At 30.7% G+C, this 15705-nt stretch overlaps 3 protein-coding genes across 3 annotated transcripts; 2 read left to right on the forward strand and 1 right to left on the reverse strand.

Annotated features, from left to right (window-relative positions):
* The first annotated feature begins 6638 nt into the window (after window positions 1-6638).
* LOC104726307 (zinc finger protein 2) lies at window positions 6639-7495 on the forward strand. The gene has a single exon (XM_010445136.2). The coding sequence runs from the start codon at window positions 6942-6944 to the stop codon at window positions 7392-7394; it is 453 nt and encodes a 150-aa protein (XP_010443438.1). The 5' UTR covers window positions 6639-6941; the 3' UTR covers window positions 7395-7495.
* A 3275-nt stretch (window positions 7496-10770) lies between these two features.
* On the reverse strand, window positions 10771-12330 carry LOC104726308 (putative xyloglucan endotransglucosylase/hydrolase protein 13). Its single transcript, XM_010445137.2, has 3 exons — window positions 11908-12330; window positions 11621-11814; window positions 10771-11391 (listed from the first exon to the last, which is right to left on the reverse strand). The coding sequence occupies exons 1-3, from the start codon at window positions 12178-12180 to the stop codon at window positions 11001-11003; spliced, it is 858 nt and encodes a 285-aa protein (XP_010443439.1). The 5' UTR covers window positions 12181-12330; the 3' UTR covers window positions 10771-11000.
* A 1190-nt stretch (window positions 12331-13520) lies between these two features.
* On the forward strand, window positions 13521-14387 carry LOC147935498 (uncharacterized). Its single transcript, XM_087473033.1, has one exon. It carries the CDS (start codon window positions 13521-13523, stop codon window positions 14385-14387), a length of 867 nt encoding a protein of 288 aa, XP_087329159.1.
* The last annotated feature ends 1318 nt before the right edge of the window (window positions 14388-15705 follow it).

Consider the following 15705-nt stretch of genomic DNA (forward strand, 5'->3'; position numbering starts at 1 on the left):
ACAGTGACTTGCACCATACGATACAGTTTGTTTTTCTTAAGTGAGTGTTGCTTTAGGTTGGTCCATTGCAAATTTCTTCGACTATCTCGATTAAATTTCTTAGTTGAGACTGGGTCATGATGGACCTACCAATATCGATACAGGAAATTTTAAATTGGCATATATAATCACAGATTATTTTTGTCTACCTTCTTTAACTACTTTCGTTTTAACTACCAAAACTTTTTTTTCGGTTTTTTTTTTTGACAGCATACCAAAAAATTGTAATTGTCTTAAAGTGATGATTACCAATCAAAACCTAAACATGCTTCAACATGCATGTAATAGACCATTTTAAGAGGTATTGGCAAACATTATACTTTTCATTGTCCTATAATTTTATATCATCTTAAGAACGTAGATACTGTAGACTAGTTTTCCCCCTAGATATATGCATGCATCTTATACTTTTATTTGGTAGAATGTTCAATACAATTTTCGCAGCACAACTGTAGTGTAATTCAGATCACTCTATCACCATGTATATATATATTCTATCCACATATTCTGAAAATATTAAAACTATATAGCTAAAATGAACAAAGTGTTAATTTAAAATTTGTTATTCATTTCTACTATATATTTAATTTACTATTTCAAGTCATCCTAACATATTACTATAGGAGATACATTGACAAACACAAACCATGTGTATGAATTGAATATGAGGTAACAAATATTGGATTTGATATTAAACTAAGATTTTCTAATTAGAAGTGGACAAAGAAAAACATGTTCGAAACCATTCCCGTCTAAGTTCTTTCAATGGATATATATACATACTACTAGTAATCATAAATATACAAATCACAGACCAAATATTTTTACAATTTACAAAGTACAAAGACTATATGCTTTGACTGATCATTATACGTATATTATATCGAATTAATGTTTACTCTCTTTTTTTCCCCTAAATCTTAGTTTCGAATCTGTATAGAACTAATCAAGAAAATTAACATGAACATAACAAATCATGTGAAACAAATCTTGTTGTGTTGTGTCTGTAATAAAGAGACAAAATGCTCAGCGCAAACCTAGCCGACTGTTTAGATTATCATCCCACAATCATGGTCTAATCTTGTTCTAATCATTCCCTTTTATTATTTTTAAAATTTTAAAAGTATATTACGAATTTATTAGTTTTATATTTGATCAGATCTCATCTAATCCTCTGATACACCTTTTTTTTCTTCTATATATATGTAAGTGGACATAATGGGAGCGTAATGTCGACGATTTTTCCTATTGGTTGACGTCGTACGCCGAATTTACAGAAGCCAATCAATTTGATGAATTTGTTTTTTTTTTTTTTAATAATCAGCCAAACTTATACTACTTATTAATAATTATTTTCCCATCGCTTTATATATATAATTCAGTCCCATTCAGGCATTCACTTCCCATGTGCCATCCTGAGTTGCTACTTTGTTAGAATTATTTAGTTAAAACACAAATTTATTTAACAAACAGTATACTACATCGTTCCAACCTATTGTATCGCAACCTGCTATAAATGTAAGAGCTTTATAATTTTTTAGATAACGAGGCATTTGTCTATTTTGACAGTGTTTAGTTTACGTGGGAATTTAAGTTAACAACAACATTTGATGGCAACTAAGAAATACAACTATTTTTTTGTTAACCAAGAAATAATTATTTTTCAAGACTATCACGAAAATTTTTTTTTATCAAAGATGTGGCTCGTCTACCTGAATATTCTTAGCAAAACTTAATTTACAAAAAGGTGTCAAAGTTAATGTAGAAAATATGAAGGTACATATGCATGGTATTTATATGGACGTTTTTTGTTTTTTGATAAATATGTATGTGTGGACATTGTTGTCCAAACAAAAGTGTCGTAATGGACGCATCTATCCTATTATTTATACGTCTACAGTCTACTACGTACGTACGTTTGTCCAGTTAGGGCATATTTGAGTAACGGTGACTATTTCTAAAAAAAAAAAAAAAAAGTAATTTTTTTTACAAATTTCCTTTTTTATTTATTTTCTTAATATTTGTATCACAAAACAATTGACATCTGTCTCATTTGTTTTGAGAACCGTTTCTCAAGTTTCTCTTCCAAATATCGATTTTCTTTCTTTTCTCTTCTTTTTTTTTTTATTATTTTTTAATAAGAGTATTTGAAAGAGAATCTTCTAGTAAAATGGTCTTACTTCCTTAGCAATATGATAACATAGAGATATTAGATATATATATTTGTAAAAAATGTATACATAATTAATAAAAGTATAAAATTATGTATTTGCAGACTAATCGTCACATGAAGTGTTAATGTCGTCCCATCGAAGGACAAATAGATTTGAGGTGGACAGCAACATAGTCCAACCTTCTTTTTAAAATTTCTTTTGGTCGCCTCATCTTCCACGTCTCCTCATAATCAAATCATATAATTGCATTCAGGTTTTATAACAGCGAAAATATATAGAATATATATATAAATTACATATGTATAATGTACGGACATGTCGCCCGTCGCCGTGTATTTCAAGACTTTTTTTTTGTTTTATTTTTCGATTCACTTCATCGAAAAAGGTATCATTTGCATTTACAATAAGATGAATGAGAGCAAAGAGCTAATTTTAAAACAGATAGGATCTACTAGATAATCGAAACTTGTGTGAACCAAGTTATTTTATAAAAAAAAAAAAAAAAGAGTGGGAACAATGTGTGACTAGAACTAATTGAACATGATCAAGTACTGTGAAAGCTGAGATGCGATAGCACCTCTTCGAATAAGAATCCCTAGCTAGTCTTTTGTGTCCCACAAGTTTTTATCTTGATTCTGACTTAAACTAATTCTTAACTGAGCCGGGTTTAAGGTATATATGAAGCTTGGATTTCTTTCATTTCACAAACAATTAACAGGCCACATATATATATATATATATATGTATATATTTATTTCATATTTCAAGTTTTAATTCATAATATGATTTTTCATTAGTTGATTGGTACAAACAAACTAAGTACATGGACTATTTTGTACCACAATAAATAGGAGTTTGTGAAAAGACACTATAACAGCAAACTGTTGCGACATTCGGAAGAATGGTTTTTAAATACCAACGAAACCTACTTTAAAATAGTAAAAACTTCAAACAAAAAAAAGGGGTAAATTCCACCCAATTTTTTTTTTTAAAATATTCGTAAAATGATTAAAAATTTGGATTTCCAATAATATTTTAAACCGTATGAATGTTTTCTGATAAAGTCTTCAGCTGAATTTAATTAGCTTTGAATTTAACAGTAAAATACAAAACCGACCAAAAATAAATTGAGAAAAAAGTGAGTAAAATGAAGCTGAATTTTGTACGTAAAGTATATATAAGACGGTTTCGTTTCAGTTAATCTTCAGATTTATTAGAAATAGATCAATAATTTGAAAAAAAAAACTCTAAATCCTATTTTGATTCGATTTGTTTGTTTTCTCGAAGACATATATAAATTCAGTTTAACCAAACTAAAATTTAATTTAATTACTTTTTATATCTCTTTTTGTTTGGTTTATAACTCATTTTGTCTCTCTTATACGGAATATATTATCAAAACTCTCCGAGTTTATCATTTTGTATGAGTCGCATGCATTTGATACTTAAAACTTATATAACATTAAACGTAATGCGTAGTAGATGTTTAAAAACAAATAATTGATAAATAAATTTTCACTTGGCTGGTTAGCAAAGTACCATAGAGGTTAAAATCGATCGGACACAAAATAAATTATTAATTAAAGAAGGAAAAATAATTACCACATATTTGAAATATACGCCAACACATGACCACACATACAAACAATATAAATGTCTTGTTAACTACGTGAACTATTGTCATCACACAAGGATATCTATAAACAAACATAAGTTATGTGTACAACACCATAAACATTAAATTTTGGCCGGAATTCGGTGTTGACTGGCGTTGACCAGAAAAAAATATTCAATTTTTTTTTCTTTTTTCCTAAAAATAACTTTTTTTTGTTTTTATATATTTTTATAAATAAAGAAAAAAGATTAAATGATTTGTATAATTTACAAAAACAAAATATAACAACAAAAAAATATAAGAAAATTATGTACCAAAAAAAATCAAAATTTTTATGACAAACAAAATTTGTGGTATATCTAGTAACTAATTTTGTTAATACAGAAAATATACCAAAAATAATATAATAAAACTATACCACCAAAATTTTATGTGTAGTAGATTTTTTATAAAACTATAACAAATATATACCTTTCCGTTTTAAAAATCATTTTTTGTTTTGTATTTTTCAAAGATGGGGGTTTTACATATTTTTTTCTTTTTTACTTATTTATAAAATTATGTCATTTGAAATATATCCAAGGCATTGCCAACTATTTCTTTTTTTTAATAGATCAACTTTTGATTTTACAAAATCAACTTTTGTTTTTTAACTATCTTCTTGATATATGTCTTTCATGTAAATAAATAGAATTTTCATTATTTTCTTCCTTTGTTTTTCTTATTAAAAACAAAGAAATAGTTGGTAATGTCTTGGATATATTTCAAATGACATAATCTTATGAATAAGCAAAAAGAAAAAAAAATATTTAAAACCCCCACCTTTAAAAATACAAAATAAAAAAATGATTTTGAAAAGAAAAAGGTATATATTTGTTATAGTTTTATGAAACAATCTACTACACATAAAATTTTGGTGGTATAGTTTTATTATATATTTTTTTCTGTATTAACAATATTAGTTACTAGATATATCACAAATTTTGTTTGTCATATAATTTTTAATTTTTTTGGTATATAATTTTCTTGTATTTTTTTGTTGTATAACTTTTTGTTCTTATTTTGTTTTTGTAACGAAATTATACAAATTATTTAATCTTTTTTTATTTATTTATCAAAACTACATAAAAACAAAAAACTATTCTTAAGAAAAAAGAAAAAAAAGTATTTTTTTTGAATATTTTTTTCTGGTCAACGCTGGTCAATACCGGTCAACGCCGGATTCCAACCAAAATTTGATGTTTATGGTGTTGTACACATAACCTATGCTTGTTTATGGATGTCCTTATGTGATAACAATAATTCACGTATTTAACAAGATATTTATATTATTTGTACGTGTGGTCATGTGTTGGCATATACTTCAAAGTAGGTGGCAATCATTTTTCCATTAAAGAAAGCAAAACAAGCTTGAGAGATTAGTACAAAAACGTAACCTCTCTCAATCTTAAAACGACAAAAGTCTTAATGAAACATATGTACATATGACATCAATGTGTCCTCAGTGATCGAAAGTAATTAAAATTAAATGAATTTATATATGAATCAATTCAAACTGAAATGACTTCTACGATTATAAACTCACGAAAGGCAAAACGTGATATATCCAAAGTGGGTTCACTGTGGCGAGTCCACATCTTATCTGGTACGAACTCCTCGTGAACCCTTGGATGGAGAGGTGGATCTTACGGTGGGCGATGATTTCAATTAATTGGGGGTTAACATCATCTTACATGTTTAAGCTGAGTCAAAAAGCTCTATCTCGTTAAGTGTTCATTGCCATTACTGGAAACTTGATAGGAGAGCTTTGATCTTAAGTCTTTCATTTTTCATAAATTATTAATTTTAACCTAACAGCTGTTTTGATTGAAACTCGTATACAATTTCTGTGTTAAGACAATTATGCCCTCTCTACTCTTGATTGAATTTTGGGATAAATTTTATGATTTTGTTTATCATATATAACTTTGCAAGTACTAATGCTCATAGTTTAGATAAAAATTAAATCCTAATAGTGTATATATTTATGAGCTACAGTACTATTTGAAAACTTCAGACATATAGTGAGAGTTTTTCAACCATGTATATCATTAATATAATGATATTATAAAAAAACATATGATACTTGATGCATTAATCATAATTTTTTCTAATTATTATTATGCATTATGCAAGTTTAAATTCGGATGATAACACAACAATTGACACTAGCCACAAACCACAAAGTTCTATATCCTAGTTTTATTTAAAACTTATAAAGTACAATATAATAATGATGTCGAAAAAGGTACAATATAATTAGTTTGTTTGAATTTTACTTTACTATAATCAACTGACTTTAATTTAGATAAAACTATTTTATTACATGTATAATTGATAAGTCGTAACATGACATAATCTTAAACGATTGCTCACAAAAAGTCATAGATAAACGCCTCTTTTTTTCTTTTTTTTTTATGTGATGGTCTTAATTATCTCATAGTATTTTTTTGGCATGAATTTAAATTCTAAGACATTTATATGTCTTGGTTATGCTTAGAAAATTTTGTAATGAGAAGAAAATTCAAAAAAGAATAGCACATCTCGAAAAGTCTATACAATCAAAGTAACTTAAGCGAAGTCTAAGGTATAACTTGGTTCCAATTAGAAAAAGGCATATATTAACTACAACGCTCAAATTAAAATTGATATATCTTATGTTGCCGGTCTTAACAACTACCACATGGGACATCATTCTTAAGGTGTTGAATACTCTAAAACGATACCATTAGATATAATAAAATAGAGTATCGAGCAATATATAAATCTCGGAGGAAAATAATATTAGATGGACCGACAAAGGGTTCAAACTGTGCCATTAATGGAGGCGACAACACTTGGATTCCCACTGATTCTTTCAGCTTCCATGTCTCATCTCTCTATTCTCTCTCTCTTTCTCCATACTTTACAGTCGAAGTTGCACCCAGCATGAGTTTTGAGCAAACCTACGCACCTTTACACCTTAAATATAATGCCCCTCAAGCCCAAACCCTTACAAACATCTCTCATCTCTCTAACTTCTATTCTCTCTCTTCTCTCTCTAAATCTCTCTCTCGCTCTCTAAACAAAAAGGTATGGACTTTCAGCCAAATACATCTCTACATCTAAGTCTACCAAGTTATAAGAACCACCAACTAAACCTAGAACTTGTTCTCGAGCCTTCTTCTATGTCTTCTTCTTCTTCTTCTTCCACGAACTCATCATCATGTTTGGAGCAGCCTAGGGTATTCTCTTGTAACTATTGTCAGAGAAAGTTTTATAGCTCTCAAGCTCTTGGTGGTCATCAAAACGCTCATAAGCTTGAGAGAACCTTAGCCAAGAAGAGTCGAGAACTCTTTAGATCCTCAACCACTGTTGATTCCGATCAGCCTTACCCATTCTCCGGCCGGTTTGAGCTCTATGGCCGTGGCTACGAAGGATTTGTTGAAAGCGGCAGCTCGAGGGACTTCTCCGCCCGCCGTGTGCCGGAGAATGGTCTTGATCAGGATCAGGAGATGAGTCACCTTGACTTGTCGTTAAGGCTCTAAAGTAAAAATAATATTTTGTTAGTCATATTGTTATATCAATTGTCAAACTTTATGTTAATTGTTTTTCGATAAGTCTAATACATATTAGTAATTTCCTCTTATCTTAAAGTTCACGGTGTAACTATCGTCCTAAATTCAAATCAAAATCTGATTTTGGAGGATCATATCGTACCTACATATTTTTGGAATTGATTAAAATAAGTACAAATAATGAAGGATATGTATTTCTCTATATAACTGGTTATTTTAATTATACATAGTATAAGCACATATATTACTGCATTATAAAATATATGAATGTCGCTTGTATACAATACATTATTGATCAATATATCAATGTGCCCCGACAAGGAGACATGTGCTGCGAGACTCTACTTAGTTAAGTAATACTATAACATTTATCCACATATGACATCAATAAATACATTTACCACTAACATTTGTATATTCCTCTTGAGCTCATTACGTTATTTTGGTCATAAAGATTTTATTTTCTTCAAATACTAGCTACTAGTATATATATCCTAATGGATACCAGATGAGGTTTTCATTATATTTTGATCTTCTCTCTATATAAATTTACTAGATGAGTATTTTTACCATTTTCGGATTTTTTATCATGTTGATAGATCTTTGTTTTTGTTCTTCATGCTGAAAATGGTTAAAAAATTTATTAAAAAAAAAAATACTAAAGGGTTCGTCCAAACAAACGGTTCGTCGATATACATATAGACCAAGTTCATGTATCTTAAAACAAAATGATTCCCTAAATTTCATTAACTTTCGGTATTCCAAGATTTTTTGAACAGCCTTTGTTTATATCTTTGCTTATTCTGTATTCATAACTTTGTTACAATTGTCTTCATTATTTATCTGGGGATCGATTCAGAACACCTCACCATGAATTATTATTATTATTATTTATGTTTTTTTTTTTCTCACCATGAATTATTGTACCCGTTCCAAAAGTAAATTAATTAGGGAGATGACTTATTCACGAAAAAAGGTTGTTGACGTATATCGTTATTTGTTGAATTGTAAAAGTTTTCAGCCTCCTAATGAGGTAATCTAAATTTGTAAAGTCATTACTTGTACTTGGTACTTTATTATTGCTCATGCATTTGCTTCTCATTTTTTAAGCATATGACAGCCGGCAACACCATGCATAGTTTACAGTGCCATATTGAAATTGAAAAAAATTGTTTTTATCCGGAAGAGGTAAGAAACTACTTCAGAAGAACATTGCAAGGTAATAAACTAATAATTATTTGCCTTAGTATCTAACTATATATATATATATATATATGGATACCTAATTTATTTTTTGATTTCGTAAACCAGTATTTAATGTGAGTAAATAACTAAATCAATTTATAGAAAAATGAAATAGCGAAGGTAATTAGTGGCGTGGCGTGTATGAGATGCGATCGAGGATGAACGAAAATTGAAAATATGACTTTTAAGATCCAATAATTCAATGTACGAATTGAGCAAGTCACGATGATCACTTCCTCGAGATAATGTCTCCCTTATTCATAACCCCTAAAAGTAATTTAAATTTGAACACAAGAAAAAGTTCACAAAGAAAACAAAAAAGCTAATGGTATATACTGTTTTCTATGTTTTCAATTAATCCAAGTTTAAACTTTTTTTTAATGCATATTAAAAAATAATAACTGAAATAGATTATATATACTTTATCTTTTATAATTACAATTTTCTATATTTTAAAAACTTAAATCAATAATATTTTTAAGTCCGAAATAGGTTTAGTCGTTTAGACCAGTTTATCGTTAAAATACTAATCATCTCTTCCACGTCGAAATCGGTACATGGAATCTTGATAACTTTTGTGGACATATATGATTGAAGAGATGTGTTAGAGATGAGTGTTATCGTCAAAACACAAATGCAATCTTCTAAACTTTATTTAGTTACCAATCTTGTCCATCATTTATATACAATAGACCAACAAGTTTTCCAACGGAACCTCTTTGTTATTATCTTATTTTAAACGATCTCTGTTTTATTTTTCTTGTTCTATAAATACCGACTAAGAGTTTTAGACGTAATGATCTAACAGGTGGGTCCAAACGGTGTCGTATCAATCAAAGTCTTTTTTTTTTTTTTTTTAATATGTCATCATGTGTTTTCAACTTGTATTGTAAAGGCAATTGAGCTTATAACATTAGTTCGACAAATATTACAACAATGATTCTGTTCTGTTATAAGATCAATCAGACGTCAGAAGCTCTAGATTTTATGTAAGTGAGTTTAAAAATGATTATGAAGTTGAATTATCTTTCTTTGTTTTGTTTGACATCATGAAGTTAAATTATCAGTGACATGAAAAGTTAATTATTTGGAGTTGATTCATCAGTAACATTATCAAGTATCTTTGAATTAACGTTGAATTATCAATTAGTAAGTTTGTTTGTTTCTTTTTTTCTTCCATTATATATTCAAAAATAAAGTGCATGTTTTCTTGATTAATAATGTAGCTTCTTAAAAATTATTACACAAATTGTGGCCTAATGCACTTGCCTTTTTTCTAAAGATAGTCACCGCTCCTGGACTCACCTAGTTTATTTTTAGAAAGCATGCACTTTATTTTTGACTCTATATATACGTATATGAAACAAAGATGATCTAAACCTTAGATGTTCAGATATTTTATTTGTCAAAAACATACATAACAAACGTAAAATATTAGTATTTTCGAACGTGAAGAATTAATTATATATGTAAAAATAGTAATAAATAGTTAAATACATAAACAATCAAATGTTTGGTAGTTACAACTATTGAACAATAGACATGTATCGTTATGGTATATTGCCAATATTGGTATTATACGCTCAAAAGTATTGATTGACATATTTGTTACAGAATTAATCGATACAAAAAATATTTAATTTGAGTTTCGAAAAGAAGAGCATATATGTACATGGACCATGGTAAGTGATTACTATAAAAATGTTGAAATTTTGTTATTTTTTTTTATTTTTATATATCAAAATATTCTTTCTTTTTTTTTTGTTTTCTTTTTTTTTTCCATTTTGGTTCAGAAACGGAAACTATAACCGGCACAATTGTAAGGCATGTCCTTTAATTGGCAATATACCGTAAGTATACTGTATACATGTGCATGTGCGTCAGTTGACGTTAATTGTATATTGTAATTTGGATACAGATATGAGTGTGCTTTTAAAAGCCCATCGTATTACAGAAACAAAAAAGGCTCACGTTATTTCGCTTAGAGAGCTCTGTTATTTGCTCTGTTTTCAGAGCAGAATGCTCTGTGTGTTTTTTTTCCTTCTCTTTGTTAGGTAAAAAAACTCTGTTTCTTTGCACTATTAACAGGTTGGTCTTGCTAGATTCGAATCAAATTTTATTATAAATTTAAGATATACAGTAATAGAAATTAACAAAGAAAGTCAAATTGTGACAATGACAAGACAAATTATTCAATCACCCACAGAGGGAAATAAATCTTAGAAACTCAAAAGAAACAACAGAATCAAACCAACAAATCAAGAGATTTAAAAAATGAATGAAAGAAAGAAATAAACCGAATCAAGTGCTTGAATTTTCTCGGTTACATGATCAGTCAAGGTTGCACTCCGTAGGCAGACCTTGAGGGAACCTCTTGAAATCAGTACAATAGTTATAGATCATATAATCATCTTGCACCCACTTCATCTGTCCGAGCTGGTTTGTATTAAGGGTAGTCCACATCCACGAGTTGCTATTCGCATTACATGTCACCCAGCTCAACAACGAGGTACGGCTACAGCAGTCCACATCGTTGAAGCTTCTGTAGTGAGCGCTGAATGGAGCGTTGGTCCAATCGGTCTTGACTCGTCCGCCTTGTGTGGCCCAGTCATCAGCTTCCCATAGACTCGAGTATATCTTCATCGGCTGGCTCTTAGGGTAGGCTACGCCATTAGCCTCGTTGTTCTTGAACACTCGGATTGGGATTCCGTCCACTAGAAAGCTTTTGAGTCCCAAGAAAACAAAAAATAAATTCAAGAACAGTGATACGAGCAACTCAAAACGGTTATAAACATGGAAATAATCAAGAAAACTAAGATATATTGATTAGTCTTAATATATAATTCTAAAAACATCTGTTAACAACGCATCATCATCGAGACAGTTCTGAACGTCCATATAACGCCTAATAAGATTTAGAACATTGAGTTGAAGTGGTTGATATTGCTTACATGATGTTGAGAGGGTTCCAGAGGACGGTGTAGGTGTGGAAATCTGCAGTGGGATCGAACCAGAGATAGAACTGCATTTCACGGTTACCTTTGCCTCCTGTGAACACATTTGTATGAAGAACGTAAGGTTGTCCAGTAACATTACCCAAGAACTCGAAATCAATCTCATCCCATGTATCGCCTTTTGAAGAAAGCTGTGAAAAAACATTCTAAAATATTAGTTTAAAAATCAAACAAACAATGCCACAAACTTTAAACGAAACGAAGACAGATGAGGTTCCACATACGTAGTAAGCAGTGACGGTTCCGGCTGAGTTTCCTGCGACAAGTTTCATCTTCATGTCGATGTTTCCGAACAAGTACTCCTTCTTTGATTGAAAACCTGAACCTGATACCTTGTCGAGAGTGCAAGTCAAGAGCTGTCCACTCTCGAATATATTGGCACGACCATTTCCCCAAGTGATATCGAAATTGTCGTAGAAACTTCCGGTGGTTACACCGATCAAGACGAGAAGAGACGACAACAACAACAAAGACTGTTTGGTCGCAAAAGCCACCATTTTTAGTGTTTGTTTATTTTTGCTCGGTTGTGGTTGCTTGATTGTTTTCTGATGGTTTTGTCGGCGAAGCGTGTTTTGTTTATATAGAGAGATAAATTTCTAAGGTGAATGCATTAGAGAGGGTTCGTGGAGTCCCATTATAGACGTGGTAGTCTTACACAAGCGATGTTAATTATTATTTATAAATGAATTATGCCAGCTTATTTATATATCTCAATAATTTAAATTATAAATGTAGCTAATGCTTTTCTTTTTTTTTTCTTTAAATCCTTTAAGCAATTTTTTTTTTTTTTTTGGTCATGCATTTGGCTCACATTCATAAGTTCGTTTCATGTGATAAGTTTTTTTTTATAACAAAAATTGGTTTTGAAGTTAAGTTAATTGCATAGTATACTCAAAACAAAACAAAACGATACAAAAAATATAACTGTGATTAATCCATCATAAGACACATGTCATTATACTTGTCTACGTGTATGTAATGTTACACAATCTTTGTAATGTTAACACTTGTCATTATCAAAACTAATGGGTGTATGATTCACGTGTTTTGTAATATACTATAAATAAGGAGTTGTGTAAGAAGAGAATATAATATAAGTTTTCTTTGATCAAAAAGACTCCCAAAATCTCTCTCACTATAGTGGGTGCTTCTCCCTTTCTTTCACTTTATTATTTCTTGTTCACTTTACAAAATATTACAAAACACATATAAGTGTATTCTAGTTATAATTCACAACACGTTATCAGCACAAACGACTCTCGATCTGTTATAAGTTTGAGCATAAGCGATTTGCGATCCGTCATAAGTTTGAGGTAAAATTTAAGTTATGTTAAATTTTATTAGTTTATATGCACATTACTATATGTATTACTTATAGAGTAAAAAACTATATATATACTTCTTGATCATTATGGTAAGGCTCTGCCTCCTTGATCATTTAGATCTACATTCTTGATCATTATTGTAGGCTCTGCCTCCTTGATCATATGTTCAGATCTATATATTTTAAATCATATGGAAGGCTATGCCTCCTAAAATGATTGTTTTAATTTATGAATATATTATATAGCTTATAATTTTTTTATAGTTTATATTTATTGTTAAAACAAGATTTTACAAAAAAGTGTTTCATAAAAATTTATTTTTAACAAATTGTTTTATTATTTTTATAGTAATCATGTCAAACTTGGCAAAGCTTGAATTCGCCGCCCTTGATGTCTCTGGGAAAAATTATATGACATGAGCATTAGATGTAAAATTCTATCTGAAAGAGAATGGGCTTCTCAAAACCTTCGATCCGTCAAAAACGGGGTTACAAGAGGAAAAAGCAAGAGCCATGATGTTCTTGCGTCACCATCTCCACGATGGTTTAAAAAATGAATACATCACAAGAGAAAATCCTGCAGATCTCTGGATCGCGCTCAAGGATAGGTTTGATCACCAAAAGTATGTGATCTTACCAAAAGCCAAACATGAATGGCTAAACCTGCGGTTTCAGGATTACAAAAGTGTAAGTGAGTACAATTCCGCTTTGTTCGGAATCACTTCAAGGATGGCTCTCTGCGGAGAAGAAGTTTCCGATTATGATATGATCGAGAAAACATTCCAAACTTTCCATCCTTCAAATGTACTTCTGCAGCAACAATATCGAGAAAGAGGGTATACTCGATATTCTGAATTGATGCAAGTTCTGCATGTTGCTGAACAAAATAATGAGCTCGTGATGATAAATCATCAAACCCGTCTAACTGGATCAGCTCCACTTTCAGAAGTGAATATTGCTACATCCAGCTATAATAATTGGCAAGGACGAGGAAGTGGACGCGGACGCGGTCGAGGCCGAGGCCATGGTCGTGGAGAAGGTCGTGGACGAGAAAAAGGAAGAGGTTTCTCTCCTAATGACTTCAACGCAAGAAAAACCAACATGCATCTTCAAATCAATAATGTTGGTCGCGTTATAAAGAAACAAGGTGAAAGTACTTGTTACAGATGCGGCATGAAAGGACATTGGTATGAGACATGTCGTATTCCAAAACATTTGACCGATCTGTACCAAGCATCCCAAAAGGCAAAAGAAAGGGATGTTGAGACCAACCTCATCTATGATAAAGCTGGACCTTCTTTCTATGGCCTAAACGATGAACCCCATCTTGATATAGCAGATTTTCTCGTTGATAATGAAAACGGAAAATCATGCGAATAAGGCCGATATGCCATGATATGCCTTGTCATAGTTTGATATGTATTATATGTTTATAAAATGTTTTTTTTTTTGGATAATAGTTTTATTGTAATATATAATAAGTTTTTTTTTGTAAGATTTTTTGTTATTTCATTAATGTTTATTTTATAAATATTTTATCTCAGAAAATGTCAAATTTTGAGATTGAGGATGGAGATATGTGTCTAGCAGACAATGCTACAACGCACTCAATACTTAAAGAGAAAAAATATTTCTCCTCTCTCAAAATAAAAGACTCCGCTTGAAGCGTGAGCACTATATGTGGTAATGCAAAGATTATTATAGGCTCTGGAAAGGCCAACTTTTCAATGCCAAGGGGAACAAAATTTGAAATTGATGCATTATATTGCCTTAAGTCTCATAGAAACTTGATAAGTTTCAGAGATATCCGAAGAAATGGATATCATATAGAGACTCTGAATAAGAATGACATTGAATATCTTTGCATAACATATGAGGAGAAACATATATTGGAAGAATTGCCAATGTTATCCTCTGGATTATATTGCAGAAAAATAAATAATTTTGCATCTTATGTTACAGTAAACTCTAAGTTTACTATTACATTTAAGATATGGCATGAAAGACTTGGACATCCTGGTTCAGTCATGATGCGGAAAATTGTGCAAAATTCCAATGGTCATCCATTGAAGAACCACAAGATTTTTAGATCTGATGAGTTTTCATGTGATGCATGTTCTCAAGGAAAACTCATAATTCGGCCATCGCCAGCCAAAATTGGGAATGAATCACCATTTTTCTTAGAGAGAATATATAGTGACATATGTGGACCTATCCACCCTTCATGCGGGCCGTTTCGTTATTTTATGGTAATGATTGACGCATCTAGTAGATGGTCAAATGTGTGTTTATTGACAACACGAAACACAACTTTTGCAAAATTCATTGCCCAAATAATCAGGTTGAAAGCTCAATTCCTTGATTATGCCATAAAGAAGTCAGACTTGATAACGCTGGTGAATTCACTTCACAAGCTTTCAATGACTATTGTATGTCAATAGGAATCGATGTTGAGCATCCAGTTCCTCATGTTCATACACAAAATGGCATGGCTCAATCTTTAACTAAACGGCTACAACTCATTGCTAGACCGTTAATATTGAGAACAAAGCTCCCAATTTCTATATGGGGTCATGCTATATTGCATGCTGCGGCATTGGTCCAAATACGACCAAGCGCATATAATAACTATTCCCTTTTACAATTAGCATCTGGCCAAGAGCCAAACATATCCTATCTCCGTATATTTGGATGTGTG

The sequence above is a fragment of the Camelina sativa genome, chromosome 11, assembly GCF_030686135.1.
Source record: "Camelina sativa cultivar CO46 ecotype springtype chromosome 11, ASM3068613v1".
NCBI lineage: Eukaryota > Viridiplantae > Streptophyta > Magnoliopsida > Brassicales > Brassicaceae > Camelina > Camelina sativa.